At 44.9% G+C, this 19058-nt stretch overlaps 1 protein-coding gene and 1 long non-coding RNA gene across 2 annotated transcripts in view; one reads left to right on the top strand and one right to left on the bottom strand.

The window, feature by feature from the left end:
• Window positions 1-4633: 4633 nt before the first annotated feature.
• On the bottom strand, window positions 4634-18579 carry LOC147112909 (SH3 domain-binding glutamic acid-rich-like protein 3). Its single transcript, XM_085997687.1, has 3 exons — window positions 18421-18579; window positions 9598-9765; window positions 4634-5035 (listed from the first exon to the last, which is right to left on the bottom strand). Exons 1-3 carry the CDS (start codon window positions 18463-18465, stop codon window positions 4943-4945), a joined length of 306 nt encoding a protein of 101 aa, XP_085853813.1. The 5' UTR covers window positions 18466-18579; the 3' UTR covers window positions 4634-4942.
• LOC147112908 (uncharacterized) overlaps window positions 17453-19058 on the top strand; it is a 40585-nt gene continuing 38979 nt past the window's right edge. Inside the window, exon 1 of the long non-coding RNA XR_015079591.1 lies at window positions 17453-17979. This is a non-coding gene — a long non-coding RNA (uncharacterized LOC147112908). The remainder of the gene's footprint in view (window positions 17980-19058) is intronic.

Below are 19058 nucleotides of genomic sequence, written 5' to 3'. Positions count from 1 at the left end.
CAACTTTACAGTAGCTTCCTGGAATGACCCATTGACAAGAAAAAATAAAGGGCTATTGTTGCTTTCTCCTGTACTGTCAGTGCCATCCTTGTTTATGATTGTGGTCCTAAAAATCATCCTGAAGGATAGAGCAATAGTGAAACAAAGTCTCCTGAGACATAACTCTACAGAGATGTTGGTGATGGGGTGTCTGGTCTGTAAACTCTAGAGGTAGGGTATCTCCACGAGGGTTGGGTTCTTTCCAGTGCTGCCTGATTTCCCTGGCGACAATGGCTGCCTCATCTTTCTCCTCTGCCTCCAACGCATGAAGCATAAACAGAATGGGATGCCGATTGGGAATCCCATTCTGAAGCCTGTAAGCATGTGCCCCAAAACATCCTTACAGGAACTGCAACTGCAACTGCAACATTCAGGCTTGGGCTGATAAGTGGCAAGTAATATTCGCACCAAACAAGTGCCAGGCAATGACCATCTCCAATAGAGGCTAGCCACTGCCCCTTGACATTCAACTGTATTACCATCACCAAATCCCCCACCATCAACATCCTGGGGGTCACCATTGACCAGAAACTTAACTGGACCAGCCACATAAATACAGTGGCTGCAAGAGCGGGTCAGAGGCTGGGTATTCTGCGGTGAGTGACTCACCTCCTGACTCCCCAAAGCCGTTCCACCATCAACAAGGCACAAGTCAGGAGTGGGATGGAATACTCTCCACTTGCCTGGATGAGTGCAGCTCCAGCAACACTCAAAAAGCTCGACACCATCCAGGACAAAGCAGCCCGCTTGATTGGCACCCCATTCACCACCTTAAACATTCACTCTTTCCACCACCAACACACCATGACTAAAGTGTGTACCATCTACAAGATGCACTGCAGTAACTTGCCAAGGTTTCTTGGGCAGCACCTCCCAAACCCACGACCTCTACCACCTAGAAGGACAAGGGCAGTAGGCGCATGGGAACACCACCACCTCCAAGTTCCCCTCCAAGTACTTGGAAATATATTGCTGTTCCTTCATCGTCACTGGGCCAAAATCCTACAACTCCCTCCCTAACAGCACTGTGGGAGTACTTTCACCACAAGGACTACAGCGGTTCAAGAAGGTGGCTCACCACTAGCTTCTCAAGGGCATTAAATGCTGGCCTTGCCAGCAACACCCACATCCCATAAATGAATCAAAATCTCAAATTTGCAAAATGTCTGAACCTCCCAAACTATTACCTCAAAAAATTGGCCAAAGTAAACAAAGCTAGAGCCACCTGAACTTTCAGAGAGACTTTAGGCTTGCAGTTCTCCTTTAAGAAACCACCCTGCCTGAAGGAATTAGGAGTTCAATGTCCCTGCCATTTCCCAGCATTTGCACTGGATTTGGGCTTATCTGCACATCCCAATACAACGGACATCCAGGATTAGCTAGGCAATTGTTCAATTCAGTAACGAAGACTTAAAGGGCCAAAGGAATGTAAAGCAGTACTTTGGAAATCCTTTTGTGCATTTCTTTGTAATTTTAGTTATTCCAAAGACTCCCTCATACCCCATATGGAAAAGCATGTGCAGTCAGCACACTTATTTATTGCTAGATTTGCACTATTTCTAAGCTATTCTGGACTGAACTTCACCAGAAACAAAAACTCTACCCAGGAAACCATATGGTTGACTCTTAATGCCCTCAGAGATGGGCAATAAACACTGCCTTGCCAGTGTTACCCACATTCCAAGTGCAAAGTTTGGAAATAATTCTCAGTACACTACTCACACATTAGCTTGATTATTTTTGAAAATAATTCAGCCTTGGCTCTGTGCTCGGAATCAAATCCTATTCCAGAGTCTTGAGCAGATGTTTGAGGCTGACATTCCAGTGTAGTCGTGAGGAACTGCTGTACATCAGAGGTTCCGTCTTTCAGAGGAGATGTTAAACAGTGGCCCATCTGCCCTCACAGGTGGACATAAAAGACCCAATGGAATTAGTCAAAGAAGAGCAGATAGGTTCTCCTGGTGTCCTAGCCAATATTTATCCCTCAACCAGTATCACTAAAAACTAGATTATACGATCATTTACCTCATTGCTGTTTGTGGGACCTTGCTGGGCACAAATTATCTGCCACATTTCAACAGTGAAGACTTGGGACGTCACAAGGTCATGAAAGGCACTATATAAATGCATATTCTTTCTTTCTTTACCCAGTAATTTCCACCAGATACCTTTAATGCATTTTGAATGTGATGGTAGAGTGGAGGGAGCACAGAACATACAGTGGACCAGGGTAAGGTTTGAAGACAAGGCTGCGGATTTTGAAATCCAATAAGCTGAAGGACAGGGAGTCAGTGGAGGTTGGCAAATATTGTAGTGATAGGTGAGTGGGACTTTGTGCAGGACAGGATATGGGTGCAGAGTCTCTGATGAGTAAGAAGGTATTGGAAATGCTAAGTTTACAGGCGACAAAAGTACAGATAAGGGTTTCAGTGGTAACGAGATGTGGTAGGGGTGGCGATGGGTGATGTTTCAGAGGTGGAAGTAGTCAGTCTTGGGGATGGATAGGCATTCAAAAGTAAGATCAGGGTCAAGTAGGACACCCAAGATTACATGCTGTCTGGGTGAGCTTGAGGACATATTGGAAGGGGGATGGGATTTGTTTCCTTCTTGCTGCAATAATGTAGATGTTAGTGAATTCACACTGTTAAACAATAGGGTGCTATATTGATTCAGTTTACATGAAAGTGACTTAGCATTTCCAAAATAACAACAGAAAATGCTGGAAAAACTCAGCAGGCCAGGCAACATTCGTGGAGAGAAAATAGAGTCAACGTTTCGGGTGAAAACCCTTTGTCAAGACTGAGGAAGCACAGGAAATGAAATAGATTATAAGGCCAGTGGGGGCTGGGAGAGAACAAAAGAGAAGTGAAGAGACATTAAGAGGTATTCAAAACGAGACGAGATGGTGATAGGACTAGTGGAGACAAAAGACGGCTCTAGATTAGGTGTGAAATGCGCTGGCAGAATGGGAGACAGCTGCCATGTGGGAGAGAAAAAAAGGGGGGGGGGGGGGAGGGGAAGGGCCAAAACAAAGGTGTGGATAAAAAACATAAGTAAAAATGTAATAGGGGCCGAGGTTATGATCTGAAATTGTTGAACTCGATATTGAGTCTGGAAGACTGCAAGTGCCTAATCGGAAGATGAGGTGCTGTTCCTCGAGCTTACGCTGAGCTTCCGTGGAACATTTATAGCATTTCCAATACCTTCTTACTCATCAGAGACTCTGCACCCATATCCTATCCTGTACGAAGTCTCACTCACCTATCACTACAATATTTGCCGACCTCCACTGGCTGTGTACCATTAAATGCAATGACCCCTGGGCAAATCAGCATTTGACCCATTTTATAAGAAAATTACACATTACACAGATGGATTAACAGATCTTCTGACATTTATATCAGTTAAGTGGCTTGTGAATTGGGCACAAAGCATTAAACGATCAGAATTTGTTGCTATTTGCCATTCTCTCTTCATTTCTCCCTAAAGAGAATTGCTGTCTCAGGAAGTGCACTTCTCAAAACCACGTTGTTAGCAGGTCAAAAATAAAGCTAAACAATGAGCTGGATTTTATGAATGGAGACGTGTTGGAGGCAGGACTGCTGCTTGCCGGGTTTCAGTCCCGCCTCCATCAGCTTCTGGCCAACCAGCGGGATTTTCCCTTGATTGACCTTGTTAAGCTCACCCGGCTGGCTCAGCAGGCCAATTAGGGGGAAGTCAGTGACAGAGCACGTCAATATATGACATGTCATCTGTCAAGAATTTCTGAAAGAAGAAATGTCAAACACTGACATTCTGTGTAGTTTGATGAGTGCTTGTGTTCAGGACTCATCAAACCTTTCTACTTTGCAGAAATCAGCTGGCTGTTGTATCGGAGGATGCAACAGCCAGTCTGTGATCTCTACAATGGAGATGTCGGGGACTTTGGCTCCACAGCAGCTGAAGGCTGTAGGTAGAAACAAAGGTAAGTTAACATTTTCTAACACTTTACACTCCCCTCACATACTTACCACTCCACACTTGCACCCATCACTCACCTCTACATCGCACTCAGACCCCTCTGACCCCCGCAGACCTCCTACTCACCTCCTACACCCTGGCGGGGTTCCCCCAGGTCGGGAAGCCCTCACTTCAGGATGAAAAATGGGGATAACCCTATTTTCTGCCTGTTAACTACTTACAGGCAGTTAATAGGCTTTAATCCCTTCCCGCCTCCAAGGAGCCGGGACCCAGGGCAGGAAGACTTCCCGCCTCCTGGCAAGAGGGCACGGAAGCGGGTTGGTGCGGGTTTGCCACTCGCCCCCAAATTCTGCCACTTTCCCGGCGGTCCCGCCTCCTCAGGGCGGAGAAAATCCAGCTCATTGAGTCTTCTCCTGTTTTTGGTAAGCAAGGGAAAATATAACCAATATGCCATAACCCTACTTCAGAAAAGTACCTCCTGCTGCACTGGTGTGATTTTTTAAATCTTTTTCGCACACCAGTTATCCTTGTAACCTCTCTATTGTGGCTATCAAGATAAATCAGCACCTCTCCATTATGGCCATCAAGATAAATAAGCAATCATAATATTAAAAATAAAAATCGAGAAAAGGAGAAGACTGAAGCAGAATTTATTTTTGTTTGCGTTTTATACATTTTGTAAAACTTACAAAAGATGCACTACTGTATACAATGATGAATACATTTTAGGAAACTTTCAATTTCAACAAAATTAATGAACAGTGGAAGCACCCATAATCTGAGCAAGAAAAGATTGCTTTTGGTACTGTTACACCATGTGTGGTAACTCAGGAAAATTAGCCAGCACTGAAATAATATTAACAATATTTTTTTTTATTTTTTTTAAACTGCATGTGCAGGAATTAAAAAATTAAACTTGTATGTGCATCTTGGATTCTGTTGATTAATCCTTTTTCGACTGATTTTGAATGTTATCCACCTTGAAGAACTCTTTTACTTTCTTTTCTTCCATAGCCTGGGAAAAGGCAGCATAATCCTGAAAATAATTTCAAAATGTCAACATTTTATTTTTCGCTCACCATTTTCTTCCCCATCAATTTATCTCCCCTTTCCTTTTGGCTACTTCTTGAGTTACATGTCCATGGGTGTCGGGCATCCTCACCCAAATGTCCAATATGCATGTGTCAACCTTGACAGCAAGTCCTGACATGCTGCTTACCCATCTGGGAATTACTGGGGGCCGGCCCAAGTTTACTTGGAGGGAAGTGGCACCATAGCCAATCACAGTGCTGTCCTCACTCGACAGTTACTCACTGGCACTTCCAGCAGGGGTCACTCAGTGATCAGTAGAGCAAATCCTGGCTCATTTCCTTCTGCAACAAAACACTGAGGAAATAACAACAGAAAATGCTGGAAAAACTCAGCAGGCCAGGCAACATCCGTGGAGAGAAATTAGAGTCGACGTTTCGGGTCGAAACCCTTTTCAAAACTGGAAAGGAAATAAAATAGATCGAAGGCAGGGCTGCGATAGAACAAAAGAAGTAAAAGAGACATTAAGAGGTATTCAAAACCAGACAAGATGGTAATAGGACAGTGAAGACAAAAGACGGCTCAGATTAGGTGTGAAGTGTACTGGCAGGATAAGAGACAGCTGCCATGTGGGAGAGAGAAAAAAAGGGGGGGGGGGAAAAGGGAAGACCCAAAACAGGGGTGGAAAAAAATATAAGTAAAAATGTAATAGGGGCCGAGGTTATGATCTGAAATTGTTGAACTCGATATTGAGTCCGGAAGGCTGCAAAGTGCCAAATCGGAAGATGAGGTGCTGTTCCTCGAGTTTACGTTGAGCTTCCGTGGAACAATGCAAGAGGCCAAGGACGGTGAGGTCCGAGTGGGAATGGAGCGGTGAATTAAAATGACAGGCGATCGGAAGCTCAGGGTCACCCTTACGGACTGGACGGAGGTGTTCCGCAAAGCGGTCACCCAATCTGCGTTTGGTCTCCCCAATGTAGAGGAGACCACATCGTGAGCAGCGAATACAGTATACTAGATTGCAAGAAGTACAAGTAAATCGCTGTTTCACCTGGAAGGGGTGTTTGGGGCCCTGGACAGTGGGAAGGGGGGGGGAAGTATAGGGGCAGGTGTTACATCTCCTGTGCTTGCACGGGAAGGTGCCAGGCGAAGGGGAAGGGCTGTTGGGGGTGATAGAGGAGTGGACTCGGGTGTCTCGGAGGGAGCGGTCCCTACGGAATGCTGAAAGGGGAGGGGAGGGTACGATGCGTTTGGTGGTGGGATCACTTTGGAGGTAGCGGAAATGGCGGAGGATGATCCGTTGAATGTGGAGGCTGGTGGGGTGAAAGGTGAGGACAAGGGGAACCCTATCGTGGTTCCGGAAGGGAGGGGCAGGGGTGAGGGCAGAAGTGCGGGAGATAGAACGGACACGGTCGAGGGCCGTGTCAACCGTGGTAGAGGGGAATCCTCGGTTGCGGAAAAAGGAAGACACGTCGGAAGCACTGGTGTGGAAGGTGGCATCGTCGGAGCAGATACGGCGGAGATGGAGAAACTGGGAGAATGGAATAGAGTCCTTACAGGAGGTGGGGTGGGAGGAAGTGTAGTCCAGGTAGCTGTGGGAGTCGGTGGGCTTGTAGTGAATATTGGTCGATAACCTATCCCCAGAGATGGAGACGGAGAAGTCGAGGAAGGGAAGAGTCAGAGATGGACCATGTGAAGGTGAGGGAAGGGTGGAAATTGGAGGCAAAGTGAATGAAATTGTCTAGTTCGGGGCGAGAGCAGGAAACAGCACCGATACAGTCATCAATGTATCGGAAAATGAGGTGAGGGAGGGGACCTGTGTAGGACTGGAACAAAGAGAGTGTTCCACAAAACCCCCGAAAAGGCAGGCATAGCTAGGACCCATGCGGGTACCCATAGCAACACCTTTGATTTGGAGGAAATGAGTGGAGTTAAAGGAGAAGTTGTTCAATGTGAGAACAAGTTCAGCCAGGCGGAGGAGGGTGGTGGTGGATGGGGACTGGTTGGGCCTCTGTTCAAGGAAGAAGCGAAGCGCCCTCAGGCCATCCTGGTGGGGGATGGAGGTGTAGAGGGATTGTACATCCATGGTGAAAAGGAAGCGGTTGGGGCCAAGAAACTGGAAACTGTTAAAGTGGCGGAGGGCGTCGGAAGAGTCGCGGATGTAGGTGGGAAGAGACTGGACAAGGGGAGAAAAGATAGAGTCGAAATAGGAAGAGATAAGTTCCGTGGGGCAAGAACAGGCTGAAGCGATGGGTCTACCAGGGCAGTCCTGTTTGTGGATCTTGGGAAGGAGGTAGAAGCGGGCTGTGCGGGGTTGGGAAGCTATGAGGTTGGTGGCCGCGGGGGGGGGGGGAAGATCTCCAGAGGAGATGAGGTCAGTGACAGTCTTGGAAACAGTGGTTTGATGTTCGGTAGTGGGGTCATGGTCCAGGTGGAGGTAGGAGGAGGTGTCGGAGAGTTGGCATTCAGCTTCCGCTAGGTAGAGGTCAGTTCGCCAAACAACAGCACCACCCTTGTCAGCGGGTTTAATGACAATGTCAGGGTTGGATCTAAGAGAATGGAGTGCTGCGAGTTCAGAGGGAGGTAGGTTGGAGTGAGTGAGGGGAGCAGAGTAATGGAGACGGCCGATGTCACGGCGGCAGTTAGCGATGAAAAGATCTAGAGAGGGTAAGAGGCCAGGGGGAGGGGTCCAGGTAGAACGGGAATTCTGCAAGCGGGAGAAAACACTGAGGAATGCTGGCTGCACTGCCATTACCATAGTGCTGATATCCGCTAACTCAGAACAAAGTATAGTACATCCAACCACAGACATCCTAATGTTCCCCTCACTGTAGCATCTAATTGTTTCTTAAATGATTGCAGAGTGTTTTTTTCCATCTATTACATGATCTGGAAGTTTACTCCACACGTTGATGAATTTCCTGATGTCAGTCCTAAAATTACCAACTACCCTCCATGTGAGCAAATAGTTCTGATCACATTTACCCACCCCTGTTCCCATATTCCTTCAGTCCATTTTCCTTCAGCCACCTATCTGATCTTTCCTGGCCTGTATGTTTCAGGAACCCATCACATCAAGCATTTAGCCACCGAGTTAAAAAAAAAAAATTCTGGGCTTTTAAGTTCCTCTTACATCATACAGAATTTCTTGGGCCAAGAGAACAAACGGATGGCCAGGTCCCAGGCTTCAACCAATTACTGGTATTTTAATGACCACTTAAGATTTTAAGATCAAAAATGTAGGTTACTTTGTTGCAGGTTATTTGATGACTGATTCCAGCAAGATTTATTGGATACACTGGCCCCGAGTTTCTTCAGGGTTCCACCAGAAAACTACAGGGACCCGTCTTCGCACCAGGTCCCTGCTGTTTCCGACATTTTCTGGTTGGCCTCGTAAGGGGCAGGTGGAAGTTCCACCACTACAAGGTCAATGGCATCAAGGGGTGCTGGGGGTCTGGGGGGTGGAGCTGAAAGCAGAGACTCACTATACTGGGAATTTCTGATTCTCCAGCTTAGTTGGGACCTAGCATAAGACTGAAGGCTGGTACTTTGAGCAAAATGAGATGTACTGGCCTCAAGATGAGCAGAAGTGGACCCACTGGGTGGTGGTGGTGGTGGTGAGGGCACACAATGAAACAGCCTGAACTCTCCAATGATATGGATAGAATATATATTTTTTTACCATGGGTGCACAGAGGAGTCTGGAGGAGGGGGTTAGGGGCCAGGCCAACATCCCCACCCCCCTCAAAAAAAGGCACGCACCAGATTTGCCAGCCTCAATGGGACAGGCAGGCGCGAAGATGAGCTTGTAATGGCCCCTGTGCCGCCAGCCCTATGTCAATGAGGTGCCCCCCCCCTCCCCCGAAGCCACAAACTCAGGCAGGGTCAGTATTGAAGGGTACTGGCAGAAATTATCCCGGCGGCTATTCTGGGTTTGTGGCCTGCTGATTTTCAGGGCCATTCTACGTATCCAAGATGCCGTTTTCTCACCTGACCACAATTTAATGTCATCTGTATCTAGCGGACTGAATAAGCATCACTGTTGTGTTAAAAAACTGTAGTGTTTTGTTTAGATATTTATAAATTAAGATCGATATTCTAGTAAGTCACGTTTATCCTTATGGTTAAGATTTATTGCCTGTAGCACCTACCAATCACCTATAGTCACCTGGTCCTGGATACTGTATCGTCCTGCAGGATCAGTATGCTGCCATCATGTATTTGCTTCTATGATCAAGGACTTTACAATAACAAGCATCTGGTGTGCAGCAACTTGCTAGGAAGAACCATGCAATGGTGTAAACCAGCCACCTCAGATCTTCCTTTAGGGGTGAGGGGCAGAAGGGTATCCTCACATCATACAAAGATGAAACCTGCTCCTGAACAATGGTGACCTAACTCAAGTGAAAGGCAACCTTGAGACCAAGTGACCTTTTGATTGAAAAGGAATGTATTTCATTGCCTATGTTATTAAGCTACTAAAAGTCAGAGTGTAAAGAGAGAAACGTTTCTTTTTTTAAATTGCTCTGATCATAAGATGATAATTTAGGAGATGAGATTCCAACTTACCCCACAGTATTGGTCTCCATTAAATATTTGTGGTGCCATTGCTCTGGGATCTCCCACCTTCGTTCTCATTTCATCTTTCAAATTTGCATTTGCTGACAGGTCCAGCAATTGGTAGGGTATATCATGTGATTGCAAAGTGAGAAGAATTGCTTGCTGCGACTTATCCAGCTACAAAGATTTTTTTAAAAAGTTCTATTAACAATAGTTGATCATTGTAGATGCAGAATATAATATTTAGCAAGAGTTCAGACAATTTGAATGCTTACCTAGAGTCAAATTCAAGTTCCACGCTGATCAGTTCAATAAATAATTGGTTTAATATCTTAACAAATCACTTCTGGTAGGGATTATACAGTCAGTAATAAATATATAACCACCCCATTTCTTAGTATTCCCTTAGTGCTATTTTTATGTACCCACTTTACTAACGTCAAACAGAAGTGACATTTAATTTCCTAGTGCACTGATGTAGGCCAATGTGTTGACGAAGGTACTTTAACGGAGTAAAACGTCCCACGGCGCTTCACAGGAGCATAATCAGACAAAAAAATTGGAACCACGCCAAAAAGGAGCCCTTAGTACAGGTGTCCAAAAGCTTGGTCAATGTGGTAGGTTTTTAAGAAAACCGTTAAAGGAGAGAGAGGTAGAGAAGTTTAAGGAGGGAATTCCATAACTCAGGACCTAGGCAGCTGAAGGCACAGTGAGGAGAGGGTGGGGGTTGTGGGTGAGGGGAGGTCAAGAGCAGGAGGGGACCCAGAGCGAGGGCGGGGGGGGGGGGGGGGTGGGGGGTGGGGAGAGAGAAGTGAGCGGGGGTATGTGAGCGCAATTTCCTTACATTTGTAAAATCTATCCTCAGAGTCTAATAATATAGAGCACCTTTTTCTGAGCTGCCATATGTGTGTTTTCATACTTTTATTTCTCTTCTGCCAGGATTTTGCATCCCAATTGCCCTCTGTTGACTTGAAAAACAGAAAAATAAGTGATGCACTTCTCCCATATTTCCAGTTCATGCAATTCCCAGAGACTGCACTGTGTATGCTAATAATGGTTGAGCTCAGGTATGCCAGGTGCTCACTGGACCAGCAGCCACTTAGAGACCTATAAAGCAAGTTACTAATCCACTTAAGTACAGTACGCCCATCCCTAATCACAAGCTCGCAGTTACTAATACCACCACTTTGATTAAAAAGCCAGTGGAGCTTGGCTTCCAACATTTTTTTTTTTTTACTCATTGATGTATGCCATTCAAGACACTAGGAAAAGCTGACCAACAGATTCAAAAAAGTGGATTATAGCCCCCAAAAAGCTAACAATTGAAGAACGTCCTTTACAGGTGAAAACAAGTAGTTACATGGAATTTGTAACTGAAGTGGTAAAGTATACACAACCATTCCTTCACTTGTACTGGAGGGGAAAAACCAAATACATGGATCCCTCAGGGGGAACATCCAAATGTTGAAGATACAAAATTGGAGCCTCATTTCTATGGGATCTGTGGGGAGGGAGATGCTGCCCACGAAGATTTTGGATTTTTAAATATTTAATATTAATCAGAATGTATAATTGTTCGCAATATCTCATACTTTTCCTCCTCCAACCCAGTTAAGCTTCTACTCTTCTACTATCACAGTTCAAGCTGGCATTTGTTCTGCTTTCTCTCCTCCGCACCCCCCAAGAGTTCATACTGACACTCTTTCCACTCCCAACTATCAGGTCATAGCCTAGCAAGATCATCTCTAGCAATAGCTTTTCCTTCCATCCCCTCAACGTCACCTCCAGAGTTCCCCAAGGATCCGTCCTTTGGCCCTTCTTTGACATCTGCATACTACCCTTTGGCAACATCATGCACAGGTCTTTGGGGGGTGGGGGTCAGCTTCCATATGCATACTGATGGATCCAGCTCTGCCTCTCTACCACTCGTCTCAATCCCTCCACTGCCTCGATGTTGCCAGGCTGCTTGCCCAAAGTCCGGCCTTGGATGAGCTCTAACTTACTCTAGTTAAACATTGGGAAGACAAAAACCATTGTCTTCAGCCCGCACCATAAACTCCGTACATACCCGTACAAACCAATTCTGGCCACTCTCTCTGGATAACCATACTCTTCGCAACCTCGGCATCCTGTTCAGCCTTCAGCTAAACGTCTGACCCCATATTCTACTTCCAACTCAGTTAATATCACCCACTTCCACCCCTACCTCCAGACTCAATTACACTAATACAAAAGCAAAATACTGCAGATGCTGGAAATCTGAAATAAAAACAGAAAATGCTGGAAATACTCAGCAGGTCAGGCAGCATCTGTAGAGCGAGAAACAGAGTTAATGCTTCAGGTCGATGACCCTTCGTCAGAACTGGAAAAAGCTGGAGATGGAACAGGTTTTTAAGCAAGTGTAGGGGTAGGGAAAGGGGGGGGGGGGGAGGAAAGAACAAAAGGGAAGGTCTGTGATAGGATGGAAGGCAGGAGAGATTAAGAGACAAAAGGAATGATGGTGCAAGGCAAAAGGAGATGGTAATGGGACAAGTTAAGAAACAAAAGATGGCTCTGGATGAAGTGTAAATGGCACTGGCAGAATGAAAGACAGCTGCCATGTGAGAGAGAGAAAAAATAAATAAATGGAAAAAAGATAGGGGCCGAGGTTATGGTCTGAAATTGTTGAACTTGATGTTGAGTCCAGAAGGCTGTAAAGTGCCTAATCGAAAGATGAGGTGCTGTTCCTCGAGCTTACATTGAGCTTCATTGGAACAGTGCAAGAGGCCGAGGACGGTGAGGTCTGAGTGGGAGTGGAGCGGAGAATTAAAGTGACAGGTGACTGGAAGCTCGGGGTCCCCCTTACGGACTGAACGGAGGTGTTCCGCAAAGCGGTCACCCAATCTGCGTTTGGTCTCCCCAGTGTAGAGGAGACCGCATCGTGAGCAGCGAATACAGTATACTAGATTGCAAGAAGTACAAGTAAATCGCTGTTTCACCTGGAAGGAGTGTTTGGGGCCCTGGACAGTGGGAAGGGAGGTGGTGAAAGGGCAGGTGTTGCATCTCCTGTGCTTGCACGGAAAGGTGAAGGGGAAGGGGTGTTGGTGGTGATAGAGGAGTGGACCAGGGTGTCACGGAGGGAGCGGTCCCTTTGGAATGATAAAAGGGGAGGTGAGGGGAAGATTTGTTTGGTGGCAATCACGCTGGAGGTGGCTGAAATGGCAGAGGATGGTCCGTTGAATGTGCAGGCTGGTGGGGTAAAAGGTGAGGACCATCTGGAATGGTTCCTGCAGATTGGAGGATAGTAAATGTAACCCCGCTATTTAAGAAAGGAGGGAGAGAGAAAACGGGGAATTACAGACCTATTAGCCTCACATTAGTAGTTGGGAAAATGCTGGAGTCTATTATAAAGAATGCAATAACTGGGCACTTAGAAACTAACAGTAAGATTGGGCAGAGTCAACATGGATTTATGAAAGGGAAATCCTGTTTGACAAACCTATTGGAGTTCTTTGAGGATGTAACTAGTGGAGTAGATAAAGGGGAACCGGTAGATGTGGTGTATTTGGATTTTCAGAAGGCTTTCGATAAGGTCCCACAAGAGGTTGGTGAACAAAATTAGGGCACATGGAATTGGGGGTAATGTACTAGCAGGGATTGAGAATTGGTTAACAGACAGAAAACAAAGAGTAGGGATAAACAGGTCTTTTTCAGGATGGCAGGCTGTGACTAGTAGGGTACCACAAGGATCGGTGCTTGGGCCCCAGCTATTCACAATCTATATCAATGATCTGGATGAGGGGCCTAAATGTAACATTTCCAAATTTGCTGATGACACAAAGCTAGGTGACAGTGTCAGTAGTGACGAGGCTTCAAGGGGATCTCGACAGGCTCAGTGAGTGGGCGACAGCATGGCAGATGGAATATAATGTGGATAAATGTGAAGTTATCCACTTTGGTAGAAAAACAGAATATTTCCTAAATGGTGAAAGATTGGGGAATACAGATGCTCAAAGGGACCTGGGTGTCCTTGTACCCGAGTCACTGAAAGTGAATGTGCAGGTACAGCAAGCCATTAGGAAGGCAAATGCTATGCTGGCCTTCATTACAAGAGGATTTGAGTACAGGAGTAAAAAAGTCTTATTCCAATTATACAGGGCCTAGGTGAGACCACACCTGGAGTACTGTGTACAATTTTGGTCTCCTGACCTAAGGAAGGATATACTTGCCATAGAGAGAGTGCAACGAAGGTTCACGAGATTGATCCCTGGGATGGCGGGACTGTCGTATGAGAAGAGATTGAGTACACTAGGCCTGTATTCTCTTGAATTCAGAAGAATGAGAGGGGATCTCATTGAAGCATACAAAATTACAGGGCTTGATAGGGCGGATGCTGGGAGATGTTTCCCTTGACTGGGGAGTCTAGAACCAGGGGCCACAGCCTCAAGATAAAGGGTAGGCCATTCAGGACTGAGATGAGAAGAAATGTCTTCACACAGAGGATGGTGAATCTTTGGAATTCTCTACCCCAGAGGGCTGTGGAGGCTCAGTCATTGGGTACATTCAAAACAGAAGTCGATAGATTTCTGACTAGTAAAGGCATCAAGGGATATGGCAATAGGGCCGGTGAATGGAGTTGAGGCAGATCAACCATGATCTTATTGAATGGTGTAGCAGGCTCGAAGGGCCGAATGGCCTACTCCTGCTCCTATTTCTTATGTTCTTATGACCAGGGGAGCCCTATCATGGTTCCAGTAGGGAGGGGAAGGGGCGAGAGCAGAAGTGCAGGAAATAGAATGTACACAGTCAAGGGCTGTGTCAACCACAATAGAGGGGAATCTTCAGTTGAGGAAAAAGGAAGACATGTCAGAAGTATTAGTATGGAAGGTGGCATAGTCAGAGCAGATGCGGCGAAGACGGAGAAACTGGGTGAATGGAATAGAATCCTTACAGGAAGCGGGGTGGAAGTGTAGTCCAGCTAGCTGTGGGAGTCAGTGGGCTTGTAGTGAATGTTTGTCAATAGCCTGTCCCCAGAGATGGAGACAGAGAACATAAGAAATAGGAGCAGGAGTAGGCCAATCGGCCCCTCGAGCCTGCTCCGCCATTCAATAAGATCATGGCTGATCTGATCCTAACCGCCAATCCACTATCACAGAACCATCTCCTGAATCTAACAGAATTAGACACACGAAATAGGAGCAGGATCAGGCTACATGGCCCCTGGGCCCGCTCCGCTACCCACAGGGCCATGACCGATCCGAACCTAGACTCATGTCCAAATTCCTGCCCGCTCCCCCGTAACCCTTAATTCCCTTTACTTCTAGGAAACTGTCTATTTCTGTTTTAAATTTATGTAATGATGTAGCTTCTACAGCTTTTTGGGGCAGTATATTCCATGGACCTACCACCCTCTGAGTGAAGTAGTTCCTCCTCATCTCAGTTTTGAAAGAGCAGCCCCTTATTCTAAGACTATGCCCCCTAGTTCTAGTTTCACCCATCATCGGGAACATCTTCCCCGCATCCACCCGATCCAACCCCTTCACAATCTTATATGTTTCAATAAGATCGCCTCTCATTCTTCTGAACTCCAATGAGTAGAGTCCCAATCTACTCAACCTCTCCTCATATGTCCATCCCCGGGATTAACCGAGTGAACCTTCTTTGTACTGACTCGAGAGCAAGTATGTCTTTTCTTAAGTATGGACACCAAAACTGTATGCAGTATTCCAGGTGCGGTCTCACCAATACCTTGTACAACTGAAGCAATACCTCCCTATTTTTATATTCTATCCCCCTAGCAACGAAAGCCAACATTCCATTGGCCTTCTTAATCACTTGCTGCACCTGCATACTAACCTTTTGAGTTTCGTGCACCAGGACCCCCAGATCCCTTTGTACTTCAGTACTTTCCAGTTTCTTGCCATTAAGATAATAACTTGCTCTACGATTTTTCCTGCCAAAGTGCATAACCTCACACTTTCCAGTATTGTATTCCATCTGCCAAATCTCTGCCCACTTACTTAGCCTGTCTATGTCCCCTTGCAGGTTTTTTATGTCCTCCTCACTCACTACTTTCCCTCCCATCTTAGTATCATCTGCAAACTTTGATGTGTTACACTCGGTCCCCTCCTCCAAATCGTTAATATAGATTGTAAAGAGTTGGGGACCCAGCACTGACCCCTGCGGAACACCACTCGTTACTGATTGCCAGTCTGAGAATGAACCATTTATCCCAACTCTCTGCCTTCTGTTAGATAGCTAATCCTCTATCCATGCCAGAATATTACCCCCAATCCCGTGATTTTTTATCTTAAGCAATAATCTTTTGTGTGGCACCTTGTCAAATGCCTTTTGGAAGTCTAAATACACTACGTCCACTGGTTCCCCTTTATCCACCCTATACGTTACTTCCTCAAAGAACTCCAGCAAATTTGTCAAACATGACTTCCCCTTCATAAAACCATGCTGACTTTGTCCTATTAAATTATGATTATCCAAATGTCCTGTTACTGTCTCCTTAATAATGGACTCCAAAATTTTACCTACCACAGATGTTAGGCTAACCGGTCTATAGTTTCCAGCCTTCTGTCTACTGCCCTTTTTAAATAAGGGTGTTACATTAGCAGTTTTCCAGTCTGCCGGGACCTTTGCCGAGTCCAAGGAGTTTTGGAAAATTATTACCAATGCATCCACAATCCCTATCGCCACTTCCCTCAAGACCCTAGGATGTAAACCATCAGGTCCAGGTGATTTATCCGCCTTGAGTCCCATTATTTTACCGAGTACCACTTCCTTAGTGATTTTGATCGTGTTTAGCTCCTCCCCCCTTTTAGCCCCCTGTTTGTCCAGTGTTGGGATATTCTTAGTGTCCTCTACTGTAAAGACTGATACAAAATATTCAGTGTTTTTGCCATCTCCATATTTCCCACCATTAATTTCCCGGTCTCATCCTCTAAGGGACCAACATTTACTTTAGCCACCCTAATTCTTTTTATATAACTATAAAAACTCTTACTATCTGTTTTTATATTTTTTGCTAATTTACTTTCATAATCTACCTTCCCTTTCTTAATCAATCTTTTTGTTATTTTTTGCTGTCTTTTAAAGTTTTCCCAATCCTCTATCCTCCCACTAGATTTGGCTACCTTATATGCCCTTGTTTTTAGTCGAATACTATCCTTAATTTCTTTACTTAGCCACAGATGGCTGTCTTTTCTTTTACACCCTTTTCTTCTCAGTGGAATATATTTTTTTTGGAAGTTGTAAAATAACTCCTTAAATGTACACCACTGATCATGTATCGTCTAACCCTTTAATCTATTTTCCCAATCCACTCTACTCAATTCCGCTCTCATACCTTCATAGTCTCCTTTATTCAAGCTTAGCACGCTTGTTTGAGATCCAACCTTCTCACCCTCTAATTGAATATGGAATTCAACCATGTTATGGTCACTCATTCCAAGGGGATCCTTTACTAGGACATTTTTAATTAATCCTGTCTCGTTACATAGGAAGGGACGGGAAGAGTCGGAGATGGACCATGTGAAGGGTGAAAGCAAAGTGAATGAAATTTTCTAGTTCAGGGCGAGAGCAGGAAACTTGCTTACACTAATGTTATCCTGGTTGGCCTCCCTTCCTTCCATAAACCTCAGCTCATCCAAAACTCTACTACTTGTAACCTACCCTTAACCAAGCCGGCTTGCTAATTAACTAATCTTCACTAATTTAAACAAACTCCCAGTCTCCCAACACCTGAAAATTAAAATTCTCATCAGAGTGTTTGAATTGCTCCATGGCCTCGCCCCTCCATATCTCAGTAACCTCCTGCAGCTCTATAAAAAAAACTGAAATGTCAGCCCTTTTGACTCCAGTTTCTTGTACCCCCCCCACACCATTGGAGCCTTACCTTCAGCCATCCAAGGTCGCACGTTCATCCCTAAACGCTATTACCTCTTCACTTCCCTATCCTCCTCCAAGATCCTTCTTAAAACTCTCCTGTTTGATCAAGCTTATGGTCACCCTTGTTAATCCCGTTTAGGCGTTCATTTTTCTTTAAGCCTTTGAGATGCCTTGGCGCTTTTTTTCCTACATTTAGCTTGCAATTATACAGCACGTTTATTGTAGTAATTGCAATCTGTACCTCGAGTTATTAATCAGCCAACCTAGGAAAATCGGATGTGAACAATACCATTTCATCCTATCAAAAAAATCCAACCTCCAGGCACAGTGGCGTAAAACTGCGCCGACAGAGGAAAATCTGAGTTTATATCCAGTTGCTTGGTGCTCATTTAAAATGAATTCGTGTTTCTTCAGCTCACCTCTAACTGACTTCTCACCAAACGACGCAAGTTAACAGAAGACTTTCCTTAACAATTAACGACTCCACTAAAGCTAAGGTTCCAGGATTGTCAGGTAAATATTCTTACCTAATTTTTTGTGGTGTCACTCTCAAGACAATCCGTATTAAGATTATTTCACGGTTTGACTTTGCTGTACGCTCTTACCTTTTTCTGAATTCAAACAATTTCCACTGGACTTTTTGACATAATTATTTCGAGAGCTGGAATTATTTTCACTTCCAAATAGTTACTTCCGTAATTTTTGTATTTCGCAAAACACATTCTTCCCTTTGCTTCATTTCACAAAACCAGCTTTTCCCCTTGTTAAATATTTTTTGTCTCACTATGAATGAGATTGTTTCAGATAAACACCCGAGCCATTTCAAAGCGAGCGAAACCATACAATGTGCAGCCAAAGTTTACAACTGTGAAGTCGTTAACTGCAAGGCTTAAATTCCAATAAAGGGCAATTGGGAAATAAAGCAAAGTAGTTAGCGGATAATTCGGTAAATACCTGAGTTTTTGTAGTGATGCTACAGTAATAAACAGTGACGACCATGGTAAAGGATTAAGAGTTCAGTTTGAGCGGACCCAAGCGAGTTCCAGACAGTTTGACGCTCAGTCACTTTCACACACAGTTGCAGCCTCGCCCTTCTTCCGGCTCCCAAACAGTAAAATACAACGTAAGCAAATCATTTACATTGTTGAAAATGGAGGCGAGTTGGTTGCGGGTTACTGATACATCTTGGTTTACTTTGGTATTAAATACGTTTTACTTAAGCAAATCCTTGCAGCAGCAATACAGATGCATGGTTTAAATTTTTTTTTTAAAGAAGCCTTAGTCAGATTTTTTTCATCCATGTCCTGGCCAATATTTATCCCTCAACCAGCATAACAAAAAACGATTATCTTGTCATTATCATATCGCTGTTTGTGGGACCTTTCTGTGCGCAAATTGGCTGCTGCGTTTCCCAAATTACAACAGTGACTCCACTTCAAAAGTTCTTCATTGACTGTAAAGCGCTTTAAGGTGCTGTAGAAATGCAAGTCTTTTTAGAACCGCATACTGCAAATATTTGAAACTATAAATTTATAGCTTTCGTAGCTTAATGGCTCTATTGCTATCTGCTACTGACCCTCTATTGTGGGGCC

The sequence above is a fragment of the Somniosus microcephalus genome, chromosome 9 (assembly GCF_052327205.1).
Source record: "Somniosus microcephalus isolate GS21.2 chromosome 9, FLI_Smic_1.0, whole genome shotgun sequence".
In the NCBI taxonomy this organism is placed as follows: domain Eukaryota; kingdom Metazoa; phylum Chordata; class Chondrichthyes; order Squaliformes; family Somniosidae; genus Somniosus; species Somniosus microcephalus.
Note: the sequence above shows the minus strand (reverse complement) of the source record. Positions and strands in the feature narration are given on the sequence as shown.